Raw genomic sequence first — 25,366 nt, forward strand, 5'->3', positions numbered from 1 at the left:
TAACTACCTTTGGCAGAGCTGCTGACCTCAATCATCTAACTCGTGTATCTGCTCTCCACTCCTTCAGATCTATTGTGTTCAGTAACTTTGTACTTGGTTTTAAGGAACTGAAGGCAGGAATTTCAGGTCTGATAAGTAAAAAACGGTCTTTTATGGGTGGAAACATGTTGTTTTTCATCTTTTATTCTGGTGTGTCTGCGGAAAGGAAGAATTCATCCCCAGCACAGCAGTTTTACCCAGGCATATGTTTGTGGATCATGATCACTAACTCTGCTTCAAATGAATCTTGCATATTCTGGGGGAAAGAGAATCTACAGGAAATGTCTTAAAAGAACAATATGTGAAGTAAAAGATCATAAACTCTGTACAGAACTACTGCAGGTGTAGTTAACCTATGAGAATTAATTTGCTTTGAGTTATGCTAACCAACCAGTACTTAGAAGTTTGATGCAGAAAATCGTTTCACGATAAATGAATTAGACCATCTGTATTTCTAAGTGCATCACATAGTAACAAGCTCTGATCCTGCCTTCAGGATATTTGTGATGAAGGAAGAAAAATAGAGAGGTTCTCCTATTATATATGTGTTAAGACTTGACTTTTCAAAAAAATTTATGCTTGAATCTGTTTGTGTGTAAATTGAATGAGTGCTAGCTACTCCTCCCTCTCAACTCTATAGCTACACCCTGCAAGATGAGTTGCTTTTAGCTAATGACTACTTCCCATTCTTTAAGGGTGTGCGAAGGAGGAATAACCAAGTGGGTTTTTTTTCTCTTCTCATTCCACATTAGTTTTAAGCATCCCAAACACCTCTAGATTTCATCAGACAAATAAAGAATGACAGTTTTTACAGTGTTGTTGTTTGCTTAATTCAACTTTGGAGCAAACATATGAGAAACTGTGGCAGTAATTTTTTTCCCTAAAATGAAGATGAAGATGTAGACAGTGATATTCAGAGTTATTGTGGAATCTGTCATTTTTTAGCTCCTGGATATTGTTAGCCATGTTCCACGTGGTCACCATGAATAGCTTTCAAATACTCCTAAGTCAGTACAACGCAGTAAGCATACAGTTTCACGAAGCTTCCGCTTTTGTACAGATTTGAATAATTATAATAAGGTCAAATTAATGTTCTGCAGTTTCAATTTTAAAATTTTACAAACACATTCACTGTTATGGCTAAGAATTGACTCAGGTTAACTGCTTACCAAATTTATTTTGGAAATGAGCAATTTAAAATATAAACCTTTAGTGCATTAGGCAGAGTTTAGAGTTTTCAGTTGTGGGGAATTGTTTAAATCATACATTTATTCAACCGTTTATTTACTTGACTTGTAATTGATCAAATAAGCTGTTCTTTAAGTCTAGTGTGTCTGCAAGCATTTCTTAATGGGGGGTTGGCTGCCTAACCTCATAAAATATTTCTATCTTCTGGTCTGAAAAGACTTCAGCATATTATACTACAGCTGAGCAAACACTTCTTGATACAAAAGGAGGTCCAGATTTCTTTCAGTGACAAAGGGAAAAGAATAGGTCAAAGCTGCCTTCATTCACAAAAGCAGTGGTTAGATCAGTTTCAGCTCACCTCTGAAGGGAAACATGCATTCTCCATCCTTCTCTCTCTGTAGAATATGAGCCCACATCTTTCAGAGAAGTTATCAGATCAATAAACTGGAGGCACAATGAACAAGATGTCTTTTATTCTTTCCTTCCAAAATTGTTTCGCTTCCTGAAAGACAAGAAATATAAGCTGAGTCAGAAAGGTTTTGCAGTGAGTGTGCTGTTTAGAGAATCAGGTACAGGTTGTGAACCAGAGTCTTCACTCTGGCTATCATGAGGAAAGATCAGGGGAATCTACATTAGTTTCAGGTGTTGATACAATTTCTGTAATACATCTAAAGTCAAAGAAAGAGGCAAAAATTATTTTTAGTCTTGTATTGAGGATGCTTTCCTCAATAATGGGAGATTTTTTCTGCAATTTAAGGAAAGCAATACATCATACAAAGTGGAGTAGCTTCAGTGTTGGAATCATTTTTCTAGGAGGCGATTGTGGATAATAAGGCAGCAGATGGTTTTGATATTTGCTTCCCTAACTATCATCTAACCTTTTATTTTATTTATTTCATTTTATTTATTTATTTATTTATTTATTATAATTCCAAGAATATTAGTATGAAAAGACTTGTTTTAGCTTGACTGGAATTTTTTTTCAGTGTAAAACAATGTCGTTTCTGTCAAGAAACAAAGCATAGTAAAAACAGCTTTGACGTGAATTGCATTTTTTTCAGAGTTCAACTGTACTTAAATCTGTAGGTATATCTGAGAGGAATTCAGTTAAATAGAAAGATGGAGGGGGAGGGTGTCCATCTCCAAAATTTTATCACTCATGGTAAGCACTGTGATCATTAGATCAGCTGCATGCTTTTGGTTTGAAAAGTTTGTCTACGAGGGCCTTTACTCCTATAATGAAAAATGAGTTATCAAAGGCAAGAGATTATGTCCCATTTCCTAACCGCAGGAGAGAAACAGAGTATTGAGAATGACTAGGGATGAATGTTTGCGCTCTGTTCTAATGACAGGATTTGAGGACAGCAAATAAAGATATTTGTTTATTTAACTGGATGTTAAATGTAGGTGGGTTTTGAAAACAATTAAATGGATTTGTGGAACCTATCCCGGGCTTTTAAATTTAAAAGAGTGATTCAGGAAACGCCAAGTCGTCAGCATCTGAAAATGTGTTCTGGGTAAATACTGTGTTAGGCTTTTCCTATACCATTTTTTTTAAAGAAACAGCAGGCCCAGTGGACCTCTGGCCTGGTTTATGGCTTCATGTGGCTTTTATCTTTGCAGCCATGGAAGCACCTTAACTCATACATTTTAGCTCTGATCTCCCCTGAAGCATGATCATCAAGGGGCAGCAGTGTTCCCATTGGGCAAAGGACTGGGTGGATTCCTGTCCCTTGGGGGGATGTGGTTGGTGAGGTTTGGCCAGGGAGCTAGCTAGTCATGCAGCCATCTTACACTCAAGGACCAAGGTCTCAGATTTTAACCTGTAAGAGAGGTTTTTGAGTTGTGCATCTACAGTTGTCTTTTTCCTAATCTTATTTCTCCTAGTAGCCATTAATGGGCCCTCTCTTGAAATCAATTCGATTGTGCAGGAGCTCAAGCTACCTCCAAATGAACTCTTGAGTTCCAGAGTATCATAATGTGGCATTTTACCCATTATAATTGGCTGTAGATATATGGTAAACATTGTTTCAGATGGCTTTCCATGCTAAATCTACTGCTGTCAGTGTATGTGCTGGCGTGGCTCACCCTACTTTGGATTTCACTATATCAGTTTGATATAACATGAATAGTCTTTGGGTTCAGACTCTCCTGGATTCTAGATATTATCTTGGTAAATATTTTTTAATGAAGAGGTGTATATAAGCACCTCCAAAGAAATAGATACCTCATAATAAAGTCACACTGCCTAAAAGGATAAAAGAATCTGCTCATTGTGGTGGAAAAGGGTTAACTGGAGGAGAGCACCATCCTCATTCAAGGAAGTTCTCAGAACTAGGATAGAACGCAGAAATGATCCAAACTACCTTAAACAACAGATAAACTGCTTTTTAGCCAAAGTTTTGCCTGGAGTGAAGCTACAGCTGAGCTTGAGACCTTTAAAATGTATTTTTTAAAAGAGATAAAAGAAAAAAAGCAAATGCTGATGTATCCTCTATTGAAATTGTGTGAATAGGAACATATTCAAGGTTCTAAATATATTTTCTTCTAGCAGTTTAAAGGCTGCAGGGATTTTTCCATTCCTAATTATATAGTGTGCAGTAAGCTGTCTTTTTCTGACTTACAACTTCCAAAATAGAAATTACAGTCATAGATGAAACCTAGTGAGAAGGGAGAAGAGATGCTTTGCATGATAAGGAGCTGTTGTGCTAATATTTTTTACTGATATCGTTACCAGTCATTGGCATGAGTTCCAAATCTGTTACTACTATGCAGACTTTTTAAAACATTGACATTTAGTATCTCTGCTGCATTAAAAAAAGCCGCAAGTAACTAATGCAATAACAATGGACAATAATTGCATATGTCTTCTGACAGATCTGTAGCTGTGCTGGCTGTGTCTCCAATCTTGCTTCAGCCATATGGTAAATAGACTATGGAAATTCACCATCATTTCAGGCAGGTGCCTATTCTGAAGTTCAGAAGGGTGTTCTGAAATCAGAATTGTTCCCAAACAATTTGCTTTTAGTTTGTCTTTGAGAAATGAAATCACAGAGTCGAAGAATCGCAGGGGTTGGAAGGGACCTCCAGAGATCATCGAGTCCAACCCTTCTGCCAAAGCAGGTTCCCTACACCAGGTCACACAAATACCTACTTGTGTCCAGGCGGGTCTTGAACATCTCCAGAGAAGGAGACTCCACAACCTCCCTGGGCACAGAATCACAGAACTATAGGGGTTGGAAGGGACCTCCAGAGATTGTCGAGTCCAACCCCCCTGCCAAAGCAGGTTCCCTACAGCAGGTCGCACAGGTAGGCATCCAGGCAGGTCTTGAACATTTCCAGAGAAGGAGACTCCACCACCTCCCTGGGCAGCCTGTTCCAGTGCTCCGTCACCTCACTGTAAAGAAGTTCTTGCGCACATTTGTGCAGAACTTCCTATGCTGCAATTTCCAGCTGTTTCCCCTTGTCCTGTCTCCATTCACCACTGAAAAGAGTCCGTCCTCACCATTCTGCCCCCCACACCTTAGATACTTATAGACCTGGATCAGGTCCCCTCTCAGTCTTCTTTTCTCAAGGCTAAACAGACCCAGTTCACTCAGCCTTTCAAAAGAGCAGCCTGTTCCAGTGCTCCGTCACCTCACTGTAAAGTTCTTGCACACATTTGTGCAGACCCAGTTCACTCAGCCTTTCTTCATAGGAGAGATGCTCCAGGCCATTTCACCATCTCTGTGGCCCTCCGCTGGACTCTTTCCAAGAGATCCCTGTCTTTTCTATACTGGGGAGCCCAGAACTGGATACAGTACTTTAGATGAGGCCTTACCAGGGCAGAGGGGGAGGATCACCTCCCTCGACCTGCTGGCCACGCTCTTTAATGCACCCCAGAATGCCATTGGCCCTCTTGGCCACGAGGCTGGCTGGCCAGCCTGTCGTCCACCAGGACACCCAGGTCCCTCTCTGCAGAGCTCCTCTCCTGCAGGTCATCTGCCAAACTGTACTGGTGCATGTAATTATTCCTCCCTAGATGCAAGACTCTACACTTGCTTTTGTTAAAAGTGAAATGAAAGTCCTCTGGTAACATACCTGTAAGTCAAGTTGATGTAACTTTAGGCCTTGTTGGATGGGAAGCTTTGGATGAAGCTTTTGACAGCATTACAGTAGGCATTTCAACCTCCTAAACCATCAGTGGACTGTATAATCTTCCATATACAGGTGAGGAATTTCCTTCATTCTTTCTGGTACTATCCTACATGGCTGTTGCCTTTTGGAAAGCAAGAGCTTAGTGGTAGTTTCTCCTGGATGACAAAATCAGAAAAGTATCTGTGACATTGCACCTGTATAGAGGGAATGGGAAGAGGCTTTTTCTGCTGCTCCTCTGCTTCTCTTCTGCTCCGTCATTTAGGAGAGAACAAGCTAGTTTTTGACTTTTCTCTTGGAAAGATAAATTGTTCTTTCTAGGTCAAGGTTGCTGCAGAGATCCAAAGGAGAACACAGTGAGCTGTGGGGGCAACTAACACAATTTTATGTCACTCTCCAAAACCTCATGCCAGAAGGTGTGGGCTGAAGACTGGTGGTCTGCTGCAGGACACACTGGGTTTTCATTTCATCCTGCAAAAAATCTGTACATATACGTAAATGAAAAAAACATTCCTGGGATTGGGTTTCCATCTTTGGCTGACAGTCAGGCTGATTCCTGCTGTAGTTGTCAGGCTCAGCAGGAGCAGATTGCACTGAGCACACCCTGCTTCTCACAGGACTTGTCAGCTCAGCCTGCTCCATGCAACCAACACACAGAAACTGGTTTGCCAGTGCAGGTGGAGGAAGATTCCATCTGGCTGTATTTACTCACAGAAATGCTATGCAGGAGTTTAGTTCCCCATCTTCACACACACACACACGCACACACGCCTTTGTGAGTGGTGGAAGTTCTTGGCCTTCATCTCTCACTTCTAAGGCTGGCTGAATGAAGCCAGAAGGAGGCAGAGAGCTGCTTTTGTTAATTATTTGTTATTCATGCTCAGTATACCTAGGCGTTGCTGTGGGCATTTTTTCTTAGATGAGCAAGAAAGTGCAGGCTTTCCTCAAACAGAAGACAAAGGAGTTGGGAAGTAGGTGGGCTTGTCATCCTCTGAAGGTTATGAAAAAGAAGCTAAGCGACCTGCTCACAGTTGTATAGGAAGAGTTGGGATGTCACTAGACCAGCAATTTAATGGAAAAACATTGTGGTTTTTCCACAATTTATTTAATTGCTATTTGCCACTTGCTAGAGAATTAAGAGGATAAAGGTGTTTATCTTCTCTCTTGGATCTGCAACTCTTTGGCTTCGGTTCTTACCTTCTCTCAAGATCACAGACAGCTCTGCTCCCTCTACTCCATTCTCATGAGACCACTTCTGCAGTGCTGTGCTCAGCTCTGGGGCCACCAGCGCAAGAGCATGGAGATGTTGGAGCAGGTCCAGAGGAGGTCACGAGGATGATTAGAAGACTGGAGCACCTCTCCTATAAAGACAGTCTGAGAGAGTTAGGATTGATCAGTATGGGGAAAAGAAGGCTCTGTGGAGAACTCAAAGCAGCTTTCCAGCATGTAAAGGGGTCCCATAGGAGACGGTGTCACACTCTATTTGTAGAAATAGGATAAGGGATAGTAGCTTTAAACTAAAAGGTAGATTAATTAGGTGTAAGGAAGAAATTCTTCACTATGAGGGCAGTGAAGCCCTGGCACAAGCTGCCCAGAGAAGCTGTGGATGCCCCATCCCTGTAGGTGCTCAACGCCAGACTCAATGGGTCCTGATCAGCCTGATCTGGTGGGGGTGTCCTTCCCTTTGGCGAGGAGTTGAAACTGAATGGTTTTTAAAGTGCCTTTCAACCCACACTGTTCTATGATTCTATGACTTCAGTTTATAGAAAGAACCATAATTTGAAAATGAGATCTGAGATTTTCTCCTACTGCTGTTTTATCCCGTTATTTTTAAATTGTACATAATAGTAATTATAGTAGTTTACAATGGCAGAAGGAGGCCTGAGGGTGTATATGATTTTGCTAAGGAAATTGGATCATGTGTCTAAGGATCATTGTATCTAATGAAATAGTATGTCCCGTGGAACATGTGTATCACTGGCATTTAGTTTTAGCTCTGTGTTCTGTAATTGAAAAGGCAGATTTGAAGACTACATTATTAGATTTGAGATCTTTCATTCTTCATTGTTGGTTGAAAATTAAATAAAATAATCATTATAATAATGCAAAGAAATTATATGAGCCAGTACCAATAATCAGATTTTCTACTGTATGTTTTACTTACCATGGCATGGGAAGGGTGTGAGTGAGAATTAAAAAAAAAAAGGGTAGGGTAAGTCTTCCCTAACTAATGGACTAGGCTGATTCTCCTAGGGTCAGATACTGTATTTATATTATGATTCACTGATATCATTAAGAAAGAAGAATAATCAGTCCTTTCAACTTGCCACTTATAATCTTGTGTTCCTGCTTAAAGTGCTGTGTTCTTGTGACTTCTGAAACTAAAACAACAACAAAAAAAAGCAGCAGTCCCTCTTTATAGAGCTGAAAAGGATGGACAAAAAGAGAAACAAAGAAATAAAATGGGAGTTCAGTGCTTCCTTTAGCAGTTACCTATGGAATTTTATGTTGATTCTCCCTTAATAATATTATTTATATCTCGATTTCTGAGCTTTGACTAAAGTCCATATCAACTTTAGCTTTGTAGAGAAGATAGTAAGAAAGACATTAGATTTGATAATTTTAGCTTTTCTGCAGTAGAAAACATAACTATATTTGTGTAACCAGGGCTACCATACTAATAGGTTGCTAATGAGTCTAGAAGTGTCTGGATGATAACTAAGACCCATGGATTACTGTAGATTCAGTTTCATCATTGTCCCATGGAACACAGATCAGTTTCTTGTTGCTGAGACCATGGTTGATTCTTTCAGGTAGTTTCTTTCAGGAGTTGCAAGTGGGCTAATGCATCCTGACAGGACCATTTGGACTTCTGGGGCTCTTTGCTGCTCTACTAGGCTGCTTTGGGTTTCTCTGCAGGGCACATATTGCACAGAACAGACTGCAATAAGTAATCATTACCAGTTGTCACCTACTGTATTTCTAACAAATGCGTAAGAGTTCTGCTTACAACTTGATGAAGCAATTATCAGTTTTTCAAGGATGTCTGCGCTGTTTCTTGAAATCAGTGATCAAAAAACTCAGATGAAGATAGTCAAGTTTAGAACAAAGTTGTTAGAAGCCCCTAAAGGTTAGTATTTTTCCTTAATTAATCCAACCACTCATTTGCTTTGAAGACAGCAATAGCTACTGGTAAATCTCTGTGTCCCTGACCTTCCTCCTAAAAGGCAAAATCTTTCTCATATTTATTTCATCAGTGGTAACTATCCTGGCATGATAATAGCGTGTATTGTATTCTGTATTTTATGAACCAACTTTCTTCATAACTGAATTATTTCACAAATTCTAAAAGAATATATCCATTTTGTTACAGTATTTAGGTGAGCCAGCATGCCGTGGGAAGTGTTGCCTCAGTCAATTTTCAGTCAGCAGTAACCTGCATGGGCGATTCAACTGACTTGAATAAATTTAACTACATGAGTATTTTGGCTAAAATGGAAATTGGATTACCTCAAAATTTAATTATAGACTTATACGCTGTGCTGAACTGAGATATGAAGTCCCTCCATTTCAAGGAAACAATAGCATGAACGTTGTTTCTGGGGCTTATGTTCTTTTAAAATATATTGGGAATTAATTGTCTTCTTTCTTTTTTTTTTTTCTTCTTTCCTTTTTTCCTGCTTTCTTTCTTTTTCTTTCCAACCTCGTACAGTTTCCAAAATACTTTCAATTACATGTTACTTTTCAAAGATACATGAGAAAATTTATTCAAGAACTTTATGAACTCATAGCATCAACAGATGTTGAGATTATATTGTCTTAGCAAGTCAAGTTCTTCATTTTGAGACTCCTTTTTAAGAGTTCTTTTCATCAAGAACTAGAGAAATAGTTTCTTAAGTATTATGAAAATCATTGCAGCTTAGAGTAAAACTTCCTTTTCTGCTTTCTTGCTCATTAGGAAGCTTTACAATTTTTTTCCAGTATGTATCTTAAGTAACTGTGTGAACACACTGTACTCAAGTATATATTGTCAAGTTCTACAAGCAGAGTGGCAATAATGTAATAGTGCTGATGCTATTAAATAAATGCTTTAATAGTAAAAATTCTCTTGTCCTGTCTTGGAAACAAGACTCGGAACCATTTCTTCACACTTGGAGTTGTTGGGTTTTTTGGTTTTGTTTGTTTGTTTGTTTGTTTTGTTTTGTTGTTGAAATAGTATAGATATAGATATAGCGTGTGCATTTCTAGCAAATTTATGATGAAGCCATAGGAATTCTATCGGTACAAACATGCATGCACCTGCACGCTCCCATGTGTGTGCATGTTCTTCAATATTATACTTATTTCTAACTAGAAAGTTACATAAACTAAACAATTCATCTCTGTTTATGAGGGAATAAAAACCTGGGGTTCCCAAAGAATACATGTCCTAGCACTAGGTGTGTTCATCATAGTAGACTGAATGGGATGATTGCTGTCAGTGTTGTTTCTGCACTGATAAATTTTGTGTAGAAACAAAATTCTGAAGTACTTCCATTATGGAGCAGCTTTTTATTATCTCATTCACATTCATACAACCATAGAGTTTGTCAGGTTGAAAAGACCTTGAAGATCATCAAGTATTAATCTGTGTATGTTTTTTTAAAGATGGCTTTACTATTTTAAAGTAGATAACTCTAAATGGCCAAATTTCAGATAGTAAAGTGAGATTCCTGTTGGAGTGTAAAAATCATTTTCCAAAGGTTTTTTCAGTAAATAGATATATATGGCTTACTGATTTTAGCAAGTTCAGTATGATTCCATGTCCTTCATTGACTTGCTCCATAAGATTTGCTTTTTTTCCTTAACAGAAGGCTTCGGTAGAACCTTAATGAGAGATTTAGATATATAGAACTATCTAATAGTATTGATATTTATCAATGCAGAGCACAGCATATATGAAAACAAAAGAAATGTAGCCCTTATTTTTAGTGGTTTTATAATCTTTTCCCAGCTTTTCATTTTCATAACCAATCAATAGCTAAAATCTTGTTGTTTTCATTATCTCTATTTCAGGTATGACAATGAGAGTCAGAAATGTGTCAAGAATCAGATATACAGCAATATTTAATAGAAGGACAAAGCAGCTTAGGCTTAATTACTGTCCAAGAGAAGTAGTAGCAGGATGCATTCATGATTTATTTAATAGAATAAAGCAATTTATATTAGACCACTTATTAATTTGACAGCCAAATCAGACATTTATGCATTTAAAAAATGAATACTCCTGGCATTGATGAAAACCAGGAAGTCCACTTACTGGAAAAACTGGAAAATTTGCCATACAGAATTTATTATTGAATTGGGACTTTCAATGTTGTGCCCTTCCTAAGACAGACCAATTGTCAGTTGAAGGGTATTATCAATGCTTCTCCTAGTAAAGTTTCTTCAAAAATACTGATAACACAGAAAATCTTTGGTTTCAAATAATGTTTAAAGTTTTGGCTTCATTTGATTGTGGTTTATTTATTTGTTTGTTTGTTTGTTTGTTTTTAAGCAAAAACAGCAGCAAAAAAAAATCCATTCTAAGTTCTTGGAGTTAAAATAACTTTTTGTGAAAAACCTCATTCTCCATTTACCTGCCACAACTTTGCAGCAATATACAAAATAGGGAAAATACTACATCTAATCAGGTCACTTTGAGGGTGAATAAATTAGTTCAGCCCCATAAAAATATAGTGACTATCCAAAATAAGATTATGAGGGATTCTTCTAGTATTCTATGAAAAATGTATGTTGTTACCAAACAGCATATCTTGGAGTCTAGACTTAGAGTTGAACTTTGTACTTGGATGAATTAGAATTTTTTGGCTGTGTTGAAGAAGTAAGATAGATTTAAGAAAGTATTTTACGAAATACTGATCTCTCTGTATTGAATTAAATCAATAGATGTCCTTAAGAGCAATGGTAGTAGTCATACCATGCACTGTGACTCTGGTAACTGGATTATACTGTTTAGTACAAACTCTTTTAACTAAGTCCGTAAAAACAAGTTGTTTATTATTTCCATCACCCTAGTGGCTCCATCCCCAGTTTATGATGAAAGATGGTAGGTGTGAGTAGGCGTGATTTAGTTTGAATCCAGTATGTATTTTGGAGAATTCGTGCATTCTGTTTCCATCTCACTGCTGATATAGCATATTGCATCTGGCAAACTTCCCAATTAAGTGGTTATTGTTTTACTAACAAAACACTGCTCAGTCTAAAATAACACGGTTCTTTCTTTTTCTTGAAGGGTCAACGACTGCATCTTGCGAGTGAATGAGGTGGATGTGTCAGAAGTCTCACACAGCAAAGCCGTGGAGGCCCTAAAGGAGGCTGGCTCCATAGTTCGATTGTATGTTCGTCGAAGGAGGCCTATTCTGGAGACCGTGGTAGAGATCAAGTTGTTCAAAGGCCCTAAAGGTAAATATGAAAATGAACACACGTCCATTTTAAGCTCGATGTTTAACCTCTCATAGATGAAACAGGACCTGACTTTGTTGACTGGTTAACTGCTTAGCCTGTCAATTACAGAAATAGAATGAATTTAGGTTGGCAGAACCTGGATTCGTGACTGCGTGTGTTTTCATTACATATAAAGGAATACAAGACATTGTGATTTGTGTGATGCGATGTTTCTTATAGAGATGGCTTCTTACCTCCAGAATAAATGCAAGATTCAGAAATTGTATGCTCTTCAATGGCGGAAGATACATTTCTTCTAAACTTACTCTACTGAAGTCATTGAAGTTCATCGAAGATGCTGTAACATACTGAGTTTCTGAATTCTTCCTTTTTTAAAGATTGTTTCATGTATATCCAACTTTTCCTTTCCACCTTCATGTTGATGCCTTTTCCTACAGTTCTCTTTAGAAAAAGGAGACAGGAGTACTAACTTATCAAGATACATAGAATAATTTCATTTTTTCCTTCAAAAAATTCCATGGATGTCTAGGATAATACCTGCGCTAGCCAAAATCACCTTTATCATTTCTAACAGAACTTTATGGCTACCTATGGCTAAAAAGACTGACAGCATCAGTACAAATTCTAGTGTCAAACAGAAAGCAGAATATTATTTCTTAAGGTGAAATTATAACCATATAAAACTGTATGATATCACTTTAACTTTTATAAAAAGTATTTAATTGTAGAAATTACTTTTTAACAAATTTAAATGTATTGTTTTTCCTACATGAAATTTCCCTCTAGCTATTAGCTGCTAGACAATGAGCTATTTTTCTTCATACCTGATTACTGGACAAATAAAATGATTATTTACACAGTACATGGGAACAGAATGAACACGTAATATATTTATTTGTTCCATAACAATTGTTTCGTAAGAAAGACTGTAATTAGTAGCATATGCATGAAATGAATAAATTTGTATGTCATATATGTCATGCACATGAGATTATTCTACCTTTTTCATTTACATGGGATAATCTGTAGGTTTTTTTCAGTGGTTTCTCTTACCTCTCAAATTTCATGAATATTACAGTATATTCCTAGTAGTTTTTGATACCAGTAGTGGAGTCTTTTTGTTTCTAATACATGTGGAATTGCTGAGATTACCAATCCGCAGTTCGAAAAGTGCACTGTTTCTAATATCCTCTATACTGTGTCTCTTTTGTTCTCTGAAAGAGCACTAAATCTGCAAAAAGGCTCTTGGCAAACATTACAGTAAACTCATGGCATAATCCTATCATTTTTGGCAGTAGGTTTCAGTACCATTCTATTGCAGGATGCTTATCTACTCATAGTTCAGGTAATTTATCTGAGAACTGCTTTTTCAAACCTTTACTATACAGTGTAGGAACAAATAAGTGATTATAAACACAGTGTTTAATGCTTTTCAGAGCCAGATTGGGTCCTAAAATCAGCGAGGTACTCTTCATACCAACTCCTGTCTCCCTACTCATAAGCTTATTCAAAGAGTAAGGAAAATGAATGTGCTTCTATATAAGGCAGTTGTGTTACACTGAATCTGGAGTAGTAAATATCTTTTCAGATACTTCTTTTCCTGCTTGTCTCCTTCATATATTATTGAATTCATTCCTCACTGTTTGAGATTTTACCACAAAAGGAGAAGTACTGGCTTCTCTATAACCATGTAAACTTGGAGGTCACTACCTTGCCTGGATATGTACAGTAGATCATATCTTTCAGTACTTGAAGATGATAAAGAAGGAAATTTGCAATGCATTTCATTTAAATATTCTTTTAATTTCCTCTGAGCCATTCAGAGCAAGGGCATTACAAGATGTGAGTCCATAAAAGTTGAATTATTTAATACATGCTGGCTTTTCTAGCTAGCAAGCAGAATATAAAGGACAAAAGTTTAGTGAGCCTGGTGATGGATAGGTTGACAGTTGGACTAGATGATCTTAGTGATCTCTTCCAATCTTAATGATTCTGCAATTCTATTATGTGTTTTAGACCCTTCTGATTTCAGGTTTCAGTGCAATTGCACCTGATGTTTTATAAAAAGCTTTCTTAGCATCTTGCGTGATTAAAGGCATTTTAACTCGTTCACTTACCTTTTTTGAAAAAGAACTAAATAAAAGACACAAATGAGTTGCAAAATGGAAAACCAAAGTTCCAAACAGAACTGCAGCTATGTAGATATTCAGAGCTGTGCATTCACCAGTTCACGACACCTGATTGATAGTATGGACTGGTGTCTATATTAGGTATCTGGAAGGTAACTTCTAACTCTGATCATTATAGGATTGTTCTCTTTCATTTGCTTGGGAGATCACGTTTTGAATGCCTCTTTTGTGTCTCCTCATTCAGATACACAATCATAGTGATTCACTGCTACGGCTTTGCATAGCATTTAGCAAATGATAGGTATTTTACTTCAGTCAATCTCAGGACCATCTACAATTTGTAGCAGCCAATGGCTTTGAAGTAGCTGATATTTGTAAAGGGAAAGGATATGCAAAGGACCTTTCTTGTTGGAAATCAATGGAATTTACACACTGTTGAAAACCGTGTCCTAAAATATTATTTTCTTCTTTCACTGTACTGAAACATAAGACTAACAGTAATGATAGTGGATTTTGTGTGCTACAAGATTTGCTTCTCAGGAGCAAGCAGACAGACATTCTGAACAAAGCAATTTAATGGTGGCATTTGGCTTTGTAGCATAAATTGTGGATTACCTTCATATAAAACCATGAAAAAAACTTTTTTCTATGTATGAACAGTGAATTATGAACTTCAGCCACTATTCAGAGACTGCAGAGCTCAAACCAAAGGATTTCCACTGATCTCTGAGGTCAGTGGAATTTTCAGGAATTCCATGCTGTTCTATTACACTGTAAATCTGCTTTTTACTAAAATCAGAAGTATTAAATAATGTGTTTCCCATAACATTAGTTATAGAAATTAAACTTGTTTTTTTTTCATTTTTGAAGAATCAGCCCACAACTTGGAAAAGTAGCATTGTTAAACTAGCAGTCAGAAACTATATATACACACAATTTTTGTAATACTTTCTGTACCAATATCTAACTGATAATTTAACCTCTGATACAATATACTAAAGGAATTATTAAAAAAAAAAAAAAATGCTGAAAACGCCTCTTCCAGTAACTACAGCAGTACTGGATCACATAATAAATTACAGATCTCAGTTCTATAGGAAATGTAACATGTGAAAGAAAACACAGCTGCAGAAATGAAGCTGAAGCTCGGGGCGTGTGAAGTAGAACAGCTGAGTACCGGGAAGCTTGAGTAGGAAAATGGCAGACTTAAAAACATTAAAAAAGAAACAATATGAAGTGTCACTGATTCTACCATCTGGATCTGCTAGTGGCTTGAGAACAGAATCATACAGAAATAGGATTAATTTCCTTCACCCCTATGGTAATTCAGTAGTAACCATCAGTGTTTTAACTGCAGCAGTCTTGCAGCAGTGGCCACAGCTGCCATTTTATTCACTGTATTTTAGATGAAAAAGCTCTGAACTGAACTGCAGCTACATTTCTGTTTTGTTGTCTGTAAGCTTGCCTTTTTTTCATTCCTGGTGAATTCAACCGATGATACATTTTTAGCAGGTTTACCCCACTCAGCTTTGTGCCCTTAAAAAAATATATCTGGGGGCACTTATTCCTCTAGTCCTTTCCATCTGTCAGAATTAGGGCCTTTTGGGGATTTTTCATTGAGACACTTCAGGGTGTTGTTATGTTTTGAGGCACTCCATTAGAAATTAATGTGTCTGTTAAGCACTGTTAGCCCAATCCTGTATCTCCCTGCAGATAGCTATCTTCTTTCTCTTAGTTTACTTCTTAAAGATGAAAAACTAAGCTGTGGCATCTCAGTAAAATACTCAGAAATAAGATGGGATGAATATGAAGGACATAACATGCATGTATTTTTTAAATTATGTAAATTCATCTAAATATTAGATGAAGTCATTCAGCACAACCCTTTTCAGAGTTTCCATTTCATTGTTTTGCTGTAGTGGCCTGAAGTGAGTGTGCAGCACGTGGGACATTTGCTTTTCACATAGCTAGCTGTTTAATTCTTGATGACAGTAGTTGAAGTGACTGGGTAATAACAAAGCTTCCTACTGTATCTGGAAAAGAATCACTGTCTTTTAAGTAGCATATTTTTCAACCCCTTGCTTAGTTATGGAATTTTCTTGAAAAGATGCAGGCATTTTCACCATCAGTGGTTTCACTGCAAAGGTACCTTGAATTGTTACTGAAATGTTTTTCATTAACACAGTTTCACAAAAGTTTATACTTATGTCATTGGAGTTGACATGTTTTAGTTTGAATTGATGGCCTTAATGGGAAAAGCTTGTGCTGTGTTGCATTGATAGCATCCTATCTTGCAATGACAAGTGAAGTAGTCCAAAAAGTTGGGTAAAATTATGTGTGCTATTGAAATTTGTTAAAAGTGCCACTTCTTAAAAAAGGTACTCAATTCAAGGCAGCAGAAGAGCAGCTTTTAAAAAATGTTTACAATTGCTGTTCCCAATGAGTAAGGAGAAATCCTATTATTTTTATCTACTAAGGCAAAGCCAAAGGTTACTTTTTCATCTCAGGTAATAGCTACAGCTCTTGAAATGGAACAGACAGCTTTTGCAAACGAAGAACCTCAGTTACCAGTTTCAGAGAGCGCCAAGAGCTTTCCAGTTGTGCTGTCTGATAACTGTTTGCAAATGATTCCTTCAGAGAGACGATGGTGTGTATATTTTTGTTATTATAGCTATCTCTCTAGTTTTACCCTGGCCTATTTCCTCTGATTTACTGGACACTAAATACTACATAGTAACCCTTACAACTTGAGGAGAAAGGGGTTGTTTGGAAAGTTAGGCAGATGTTTTATTAATTTATGACAACCTGAAGTTTTCAAAACATTTTTAATTTCATTCTAAGAAATGTTTTAGTAATTCCAAAGTGTTTTCAGAAGAACACAGCATGTGATGCACGGACTCAGATGCGAACGATCCAAACCATTTATTACAAGTTCTCACATCACTTATATATCTTCACAAGTTTTCTTTTTCTAGCTTTTCCATCCACCCCTACAATTTTCCCATCCACCTTTGCATGTCAACAGAACATTCTACAAATGCACTTACCAAAGGAATAAGTAGAAAAGGCACCACAATTGAAACTCAAATACTACTGTCTTTGTGAAATGTCTTTGCTTGAAGGGCCTGGCATTTAATCCAATAAGCAGAAAGTGCTCCACCAAGCACTAAAACATAATTACCCAATTTTAAGATTGTGATTCAAAATAATCATTTATAAGTTAACATCACTAAAAGACATAGATTCCCTGTAGGCTAAGATTGTCTAATATAAGAATATGTGAGTATCTGCATAGTTTATCACATGAATATGGTATTCTCTTGAAGCTCATAAAATTAAGAGCTCTGTAAGAGTGCTATAAGAGGTTTTGTTATTTCTCAGAAATACTTTAGTATATGAATGCTAATGCCTGATGGAAGAAATCATGGCAGGATATACCAGCATGTTTGTATTTCAGGCTCATTCTTTGTTTTTATAGAATCAGAGAATCATAGAATTGCTCAGGTTGGAAAATCCTGATACGATAATTTTGACTTCTGTTTTTTATGTTTCACTGTCATTTTCCACTTACGGTAATTTTCCGTTTCCATTTTTCTATTTGCATCTATTTTACATATACCTATTTGTTTGTTTTGTGTTTTTCCCTTAAAACCATTCGATTTTTAAAACCTCTCCGGGACTTCTGGGTTAATATGCAAAACCCACTCCTCATCTGATAGTAGACTTTAAGTATCAGTTTCCAGAAGTCATTCATAACAAATGAAGTTTCTACTGAAATGAGCAGTACTTTCTGCAACTCCATCACGATAACAATTTCTGAAGTGGTGCAGTAGCAATTTCAAAGTGCAGTGCTGTATTTTAATAGCCAATTTAGATGACTATAAAAATCCAGCACTGAGCATTGAGATTGTTACTAAATTGCTTCAGCAATACTTACTGATGAGGCATCTTCAAAAGAATACAATTCATCTTAATGAACTGTGGCTGCAATAGAGTGAAAACAGCAGCAAAGAGAAAGATGTGCAGGTAGGTTTGGATGCCACAGAGCTCGTCTTTGAGAAAGAAGCAGCTTTGGCTAGCTTCCTTTTGTCTTCACTAGAGAAAAAAGTAAGCCTGTTGTTACAATTGCAATTAAATGGCAGAACATGGTATTATCAAATTGTTGTTACGGTAGATCACATTTAGCCGTGCCTGGAGCCGATTAATCTGTTGACATTTCAATTCACAGAATCTTTAGTACTGCTTTCTGAATTAGGCATTTCATATTACTATCCATTCACCTTGATAATTTTATCAGCTCTGGCTCTAGACAGCAAGTGGTACCGTGCAGCAGTGTGTCCTCGTTTTCTCTGATACTGTCAATCCTTCTATTGTGCTAAAAGTTACTTCTGTAGCCTTTGGTGAGAATTAAGAGGAGTTTGTATGATTTATGAGGTTCCCCCTAGAATAGATCTGGCAGGTTTACCTCTATAATCTCACACAGGAAAGCTGAGGGAGAAGAATGGTGCTTACTTTTCTTTGTTCACTTCTTTTACACACAGAAAAAGGTGTGCTCAATTTCTGTTCGCAGCTGTTGTATCAGTAATGGACTATTTTAAAAATACTCTTTGATTTATCATAGAATAATAGAATATTCTGAGTTGGAAGGGACCCAACCGTCTCTGTACTGGTGGCAGTCCTTCAAAGGAAATTACTAAATGCATTTTCCAGCTACCTACTGACTGCTGGGACGTTGTTGGAAAGTTCTTTGCAGTATCTTTTGTCTTTGGCTTTTATGGAAAACTAACATCTGAGCTTTTAGATGTTTTCTTGATGCCACTGTTTTTTTCTCTGTCAGTTTTAGTATTTCCAAGGTTGTTTCTCCACCTCTACACACTTCTTGTGGCTTTTTTTTTTCATCTAAGACAAATATTACACTAATTCCCAGTTAATCTTGGTTAGTTTCTTTTCCCAGTCAAAACATTTTCTTCTGACCAAGTGTAATGTAATTACAGCCAATCTTGTAACTATAACATATCTATGTTCGTTTTTCTTCCCCTTTATATTAAGAATTTCTTGGTCAGAAAATATTTTTGTTTCCATCCCCACTCTACAGTACTGTGTAAGATTTAAAAGGGGAGCAAAAGAAGAACTCTTTCATTATGTTTCCCGTCACTGTTTTCATCAGGCCAAAATGAGAACGGGAGGAGGTCCAGCAGACAGTGCAGCAAAATGCTAATTATCTCATCACCGTTTCCAGATGCACAATAAATCAAAAGATGAGGAAGGAGAATGATGTCATTTGCTAAACTAGTAGGCTGGGTGTGGAAAGAAGTCCTTCTCTAGACAGAAGGCCAGTATATCTTTTCTCTGTGTTCTTAGTGGAGGAGTGAGAATTGTCTAAGGAGTGGCAGCTTCCTTGCTTCTTTTTTCACCACCTTTATGTTCTTTGGTTTAAATTCCTCAGGTGAGCTTTAGAGAATGATTATCCTTGATCTTTCATCACTTTAATAAATAAACAATTATATGACAGCTATTGCTTTGAGCCTGATATGACATCTAGATGTAACAGAGGATACATTAAGGCTTTAGCATCCTTTGTGGAATCTTTTCACTGACATGACATCTGTCACTTGCAACTGAATAGTCTGAGAATCCTTAGGGCTGTTTCTTTGCATAGCTTCATCCTTTCTTGAGTATAAAGCCAAAAGTGCAAATTAACCAGGTGAAATTACAGAGCAGAGATTTCATCCTTTATTGCTCAGTTAACTATCTACATAACAATTTCTGTCTTACTGATAGTTTTTCAGGTGTCCAGATCTTTCTCAAGAAATCACTGAAAGACAACATGCATCAGCAAAATACTGCAGTGCCACTAAATCCATCTTTAAAAGAATAAATTGTATTTAGTTAATTTTTTATGTCTTGAAGAGCTGTAGATATTCACTTTTCTTGTATTCGTTTTTTTTGGGTTTTTTTTTGTTTTTTTTTTTTTTTTGTGGTAATTCTAAATACAGGTAGACAGTCTTCTGAGGCAGGCTTCAGAGATTTAGATGATGGTAAAGTTAGAAAGCTGGGTGAAGCTTTGAAGATTCAAATGATGCAGCAAATGAAGTGTAAGTCTGCAGCCTATTTAAAAAATATTCAAGATTCTCAATATTTTTCTTTCATTTCCACTAGTTGAAAAAAAGGAAGGCAGTATATTAAAAGTGTCTCTGAACATCTGAAGGAAGTAGCTGGCTCAGTCAGGAGCCAGACACCAAAGAGATTAATTGCATATAGTAATTCATCTGTCAATTCCCCATACTATATCCTGGCCCTGTCTGTGGGTTTGTCATCCTCATTTTCCTTTCAGTATTCTAAAGTTTGTCTATGATTGTTGTTAGCTGCAATGAAAACAATAGGTTTCTTTTGAGATGATAACTATAAAGTGGCAATCAGATCTCAACTTGTCGAAAAGAAACTTCACTTCAGTATTTTAGCTTTAACTTATTATTTGTTAATTCAGATAATTTGTTCAACAACTTTGGAAAACTGCACTGCCTTCACCTGTAAGGATCTTCTGTTTTGCTTTGTTTCTTTAATTATATGTGTATTTCTAGAGATGGCAATCTTTCTTTTGATTTAGACAGAAGATCCTTTGCCTTTTGCCAGAATGAAATGATTTGTGCAGATGGCCCTACGTTCCAATTGTGTTATCTTAAGATATGAGTTGAAGAAACCCTAAGCTCTGGGACTCCAATGCACAAAAATTCTGGTATTGTATCTGCTACCTCAATACATACAAAGGTCAGCTCTTCTGGACATCTTGGAGAGGTTCTTATATTGCAGATGAGGTCTGATCAGACATTGCAGAAGCAAAGTTTAGTCTTGCTAAGCCAAAGTCTTGTGATCCCTGGCACATAGTTACTTTTCACTTGTTTTTCAGGTGAGAAGGAAAGCCATGTGATTCCTGGGAACGTCACTTCTTTTTCTTCTCTTTCAGAGGCATGTTTAAGATGTTTTCTGCCATCTGGGACAATGGCAAGGTGATCAATTTTTCTCAGTGCAAAACATTTGGTGTCTGGAAGACAAAACAGTAAAAAACACCTTGTGACCTCTTCCGGAGCACATTTTTATCTGTATTTAACTCCCTATGAGAAAGACAAGGAGAAAGCTCTGCCTCTAGTTTGTATTTTCTAAGATAAATGTACAAGTGAGAGCTTGCGAAAGCAAGTTATATCTGTTGAACAGGAAACGTTAGCTCATATACTTAAAGTATTCCAAGAGCATGAAACCAAAGGCATGTTGGCTTCTGGAATTTCAGTAATGATTTCTATGAACAAATAAGAAGCCTGCTCTTGGATTCTTTAGAAAGAAGCTTGTCTAATCATTTCCTTTGAGAAAGAAAAAACTGGAAAGCAAGATCTTCACATTGAACACAATATAAAATAGTGTACAGTGACAAAAAAAAAAAAAAAAAAAAAAAAAAAAAAAATTCTTTAGGATAGGACAAAAGAGACAACACAAAAGCTAAAAGAACAATATCCTCTGGGCATGCTTGAAGATTTAATTTTGGAAATTGATTTTTGCAAATAAGGATCTAATTGACTTTTTCCCCATAATCTGTGTTCTGGCTTGGTTTGGTTTGTTTGTTATACAAAACAGGATATAGGATGTCTTCTGAAATGAATAGAGAAACAAAGGAAACTGAAATGAGGAAGCATAAATTTGCAGTAGATCATGCAGTAAAGTTATTTAGTGTAGGCACACTTATGTTTCCTCTACTGTAGTCAAAAAATGAACTCAGTTTTAATCGTAGGCCAGGGGTGAATCTTATCTGTAGTCTGTAAGTTGCATATGAGCTGTTTCTAAATTGTAATGATTGTCAAATGCTATCGCCAAAATTTCCTGAAAGTTATTTTAAAATACTTGTCAATTCCATAGCAGCATGCACATCCCCTCTGTGATGGAGTAAAACCAACTGTAATTTAGAGATGTGCTTTGTAGGTACAGAGGGAATGCTGAGATGACAGATGCTTTTGAAGGAAGACATAAAATGTGTCTACAATTTGGCTGGCATAAGTTTTCACAGCAAGGTCATCGGTACGAAGAATGCTATCATGATTAACACCAGTGACAGCAGAGTGAGACTTCAGCCTGAAATGAAGAAGAATCAGGCCAGGCAGCACTTAGACATATTAGACATTTTTGCACTTGCAGGCCCTTATGATTTTGATCCCAGACCACTCAGACTTAGCTGATCAAATCAGTGCTAACTGGGGTTTCTTTTATACACTGTGCAGAAAAGGCAGAGGGAAAAGCTGCCAGGTGCAAGCAGAAAGCTCATTTTCATTGAAGTCAACAAGGGAAGGCAAGAGAGTATAAAACGATTAGTTTGCTTTCAAAATCCCAAAGGAATACCAGAAGACTTACTGAATCCTTTTATAAGTATCTAGAAAAAAAATTGAGGAGCGATGGTTAGCAAAGGATGTAATGCTCTTTTGCAGCATTTTTTTTCATATATTTTTCTCAGATGACACTGTGTGCTGTGAGGGGTTAGGACTGAAAGTAATCTAAAAAAAAAAAGACATTTTGCTGAATTGTAATTCAGTAAATTCAGTAGGGACAACTGCAAAGCATTCTCAGTAGAGATAATCAAATAATGCAATAAATAGTGCTTTACAGAAAACTGTCAGGACACGAATCCTGTAGCAAAGGATCCAGGACTTTGTTAGCTGTAGCATCTTGTCTTTTAAACATCACACTGCGATGAAACATTCAAACTCTATATTGGGATTTATAAATTGAGGTATAGTTTATAAGACATAAGAAATCCTTTCATCCTTCACAGGTAAAGACTGAGCTGGAGAGCCCAGGCTTTGAGATTTCCACTTCAATAAAGGTGTGGACCAGCTGGAAGGACTCCAGGGGAAAGCAGTAAAAATGATCAGAGATTTAGAAAGCCTGTCCTACAAGGAAGGAATGAGTGATCTGAAGTCATTTATCTAAAAAACCAAAGACTTGGAAGGGGGGTTGTGGGCTTCTAACAATACTTTTCTTGCTTTGTAACACATCGTTGAAGCGTGATTTTTCTCTGTGTGCCTGGTAGGAAGGGTGTAGAACAAAGCATAATAGACAAATTACAATAAGACATGGATTGGATTTAACAAAAAATGAGGATTGTGATATGATAGATTACCAGGCAGGTCACCATGTCCCTAGAAGAGGAAATAACCAGGTGTTCTGCGTAGCCATTTGTTAGCCATGATGCAACTATCTTTGGCTCTGCCTCAGGCCAAGGAGGTAGAATAAATGATCCATGGAGTTTCTTCCAGCCCAGGGACTCAATGGTCATAAAAACATTTTCTCATTTCAGCTCAGTGTAAAGACAAACAGTAGACATAGGGCTATTACAATCCTGCACCTGTAGAAATAAAAAAGGTGTCTTCCAGGCAAAACAAGACACAATTCCTGCACTTTTTCTCAACTGTAATTTAGTATTTTGATTTCCATCTTCTTTATTTTACTTATGGCTAGGAGAGATTAAGACACTTTTTAGAAAATACACTTCTTCACATATAATATTTTGAATAAATACTGGAACATGCCATGTCAGCCTGCATATTTTCAGTTACATCCAGGAAAGATTTCTCTGGCTTTTCAACTTTTCTGTTGCTCAGGTCGGGATCATGCTCCTTAGGAACACTTTGGTCAGATATATATGGCCGGTTCTTCGTTAAAAGCTCTTCTCACATCAGGTTTCAGTACTTGGAGGCTGGCCAACACCCCATTGCTTTGGACTGTACTAAAGCTTTTAATACTAAGTCTTGACTTCAGATAAAACACTTTTCTCCAGCTCTTAACAGAGTTGGGTTTCTTTATAGCTAAAATCTGTCTTATAGGCTTTGGGTTTTGTGTTTGTGGGTCCCACTGGGATGAATCTTTTCTTCCAAATAACTGCCTTAAATTTCCAAGAGATGGCCAAGAAGAGGTCTGGGAATACATCAACAGTTTAGTGCATTCAGTCTTTTCCCCAGAGTTTCACTTTTTATCAGGAATGCTGTGTACACCATTCCCCGAAAAACAGCAATACACCCTACCTCTGACATTGCAGAGAGATTCAGGAGCTGTTATTAATTGAAACAGCTGATGGAAAGACCACATTAATACCCTGTGATGAACCCCTCAGAGGATTAGTAGCAGGGACTTATTTTTTACTGTACCTAATGAAGATGCCTGATAAAAAAATATCAGGAAAACCCTTATTAGGAAAAAAATGTGTAATGCAGATGAAAGAATGTGGCCTGAAATTATCATATTAAAATTTTATAGTTGCGTCTTCACACTGTCAAGCATAAGCTGTTAGAAAATCTTATGTGCTCTGGGATGAATCTGGAAAGATCTGTATTTCTGAATGCAGATTTCAAATATGGGTTCACATTACTATTCCATTCATGTTTGTTGGAGCATAATTCCCTTTTCCAACATTTAGCACAATTTCTGTTGAGACATAAGTGTTTTATTTTACTCTGTGAGTAAAGGATGCATATCAGCAGCAAATAAAGGTGGTTTTTTTTTTTTTCATTTTGTTTTTTTTCTTAAGAGTTCTGCAAGACAGCATCAGTAATAAACAGATCTAAGGGACCAAGGGATAGTTTGGGTAGAAAACTCAACACAAAGAGCAATGACTCTTGAATCCATTTTCAGAGTACCTTCACCTGATTACTCTAGTGCAGTAAGCACCATCTGTTTTTTTCTGTGTCATTTATGTACTTGCAAACTTTGAACATCAGAGCTCTGTAAATTGCCTTATGTGGAAAAAAAAATACTTGTCAATTTATGACTTGATTTTTAAAGAGGAAGCAACCGAATGGATGACAGATTATTTATGGATTGATTTCAAATAGATAAGAAGCTACAAGATGAACTGTGTTTTCATTTTATATTTTCAGGCTTCAGTATAACTGGCAGAGGGCTTTTCAGGAATGCATTTCTGTTCAGCTTTGCAACATGGGATAAGACGATAAATGCTAAATTCCCTTCATCAGATGGAATACGAACAAAAGAAACTGATGAGTCTTTCCCTGACATTTGTGGTTGTTAAATGGATCCTAAACTGACAGACTACTCCTTCTGTCTCTATTTAATTGGTGAAAAAATATTAAATGTTTGTCTAGAACAGCTACCCAGCTTAAAAGCACTGACCCAGCTGTAATCAGTTGAAAGTACATCATTTAACATTACATACAGAAAATACCATTTTTTGTGTGAATTATAATAATTATTTCCTGTGTTGAGTCTGTAGATTTCAATAATGAATCTTGATCTGAAAATGGTGAGAAAAGCACAGCTTCACATAGTATCACGATTTAAAAATTGAACATCTCATCAGAAAGTAAACAGTTCTTTAAAACAAATCTTGGTGCGCACATTACAGGATCAGGTTCTTTTCACTTTACATTATTAGA

At 36.9% G+C, this 25,366-nt stretch overlaps 1 protein-coding gene across 20 annotated transcripts in view; it reads left to right on the top strand.

Annotated features, from left to right (window-relative positions):
* DLG2 (discs large MAGUK scaffold protein 2) overlaps window positions 1–25,366 on the top strand; it is a 986,929-nt gene that overhangs the window by 657,712 nt on the left and 303,851 nt on the right. For all 20 annotated transcript variants that reach the window (XM_052669729.1, XM_052669569.1, XM_052669635.1 and 17 more), the window contains one exon: window positions 11,636–11,805. In XM_052669729.1, coding sequence (XP_052525689.1) covers window positions 11,636–11,805 — 170 coding nt within the window. The remainder of the gene's footprint in view (window positions 1–11,635; window positions 11,806–25,366) is intronic.

This window comes from Tympanuchus pallidicinctus, unplaced genomic scaffold, assembly GCF_026119805.1.
Source record: "Tympanuchus pallidicinctus isolate F22 unplaced genomic scaffold, pur_lepc_1.0 scaffold11, whole genome shotgun sequence".
Classification (NCBI taxonomy): domain Eukaryota; kingdom Metazoa; phylum Chordata; class Aves; order Galliformes; family Phasianidae; genus Tympanuchus; species Tympanuchus pallidicinctus.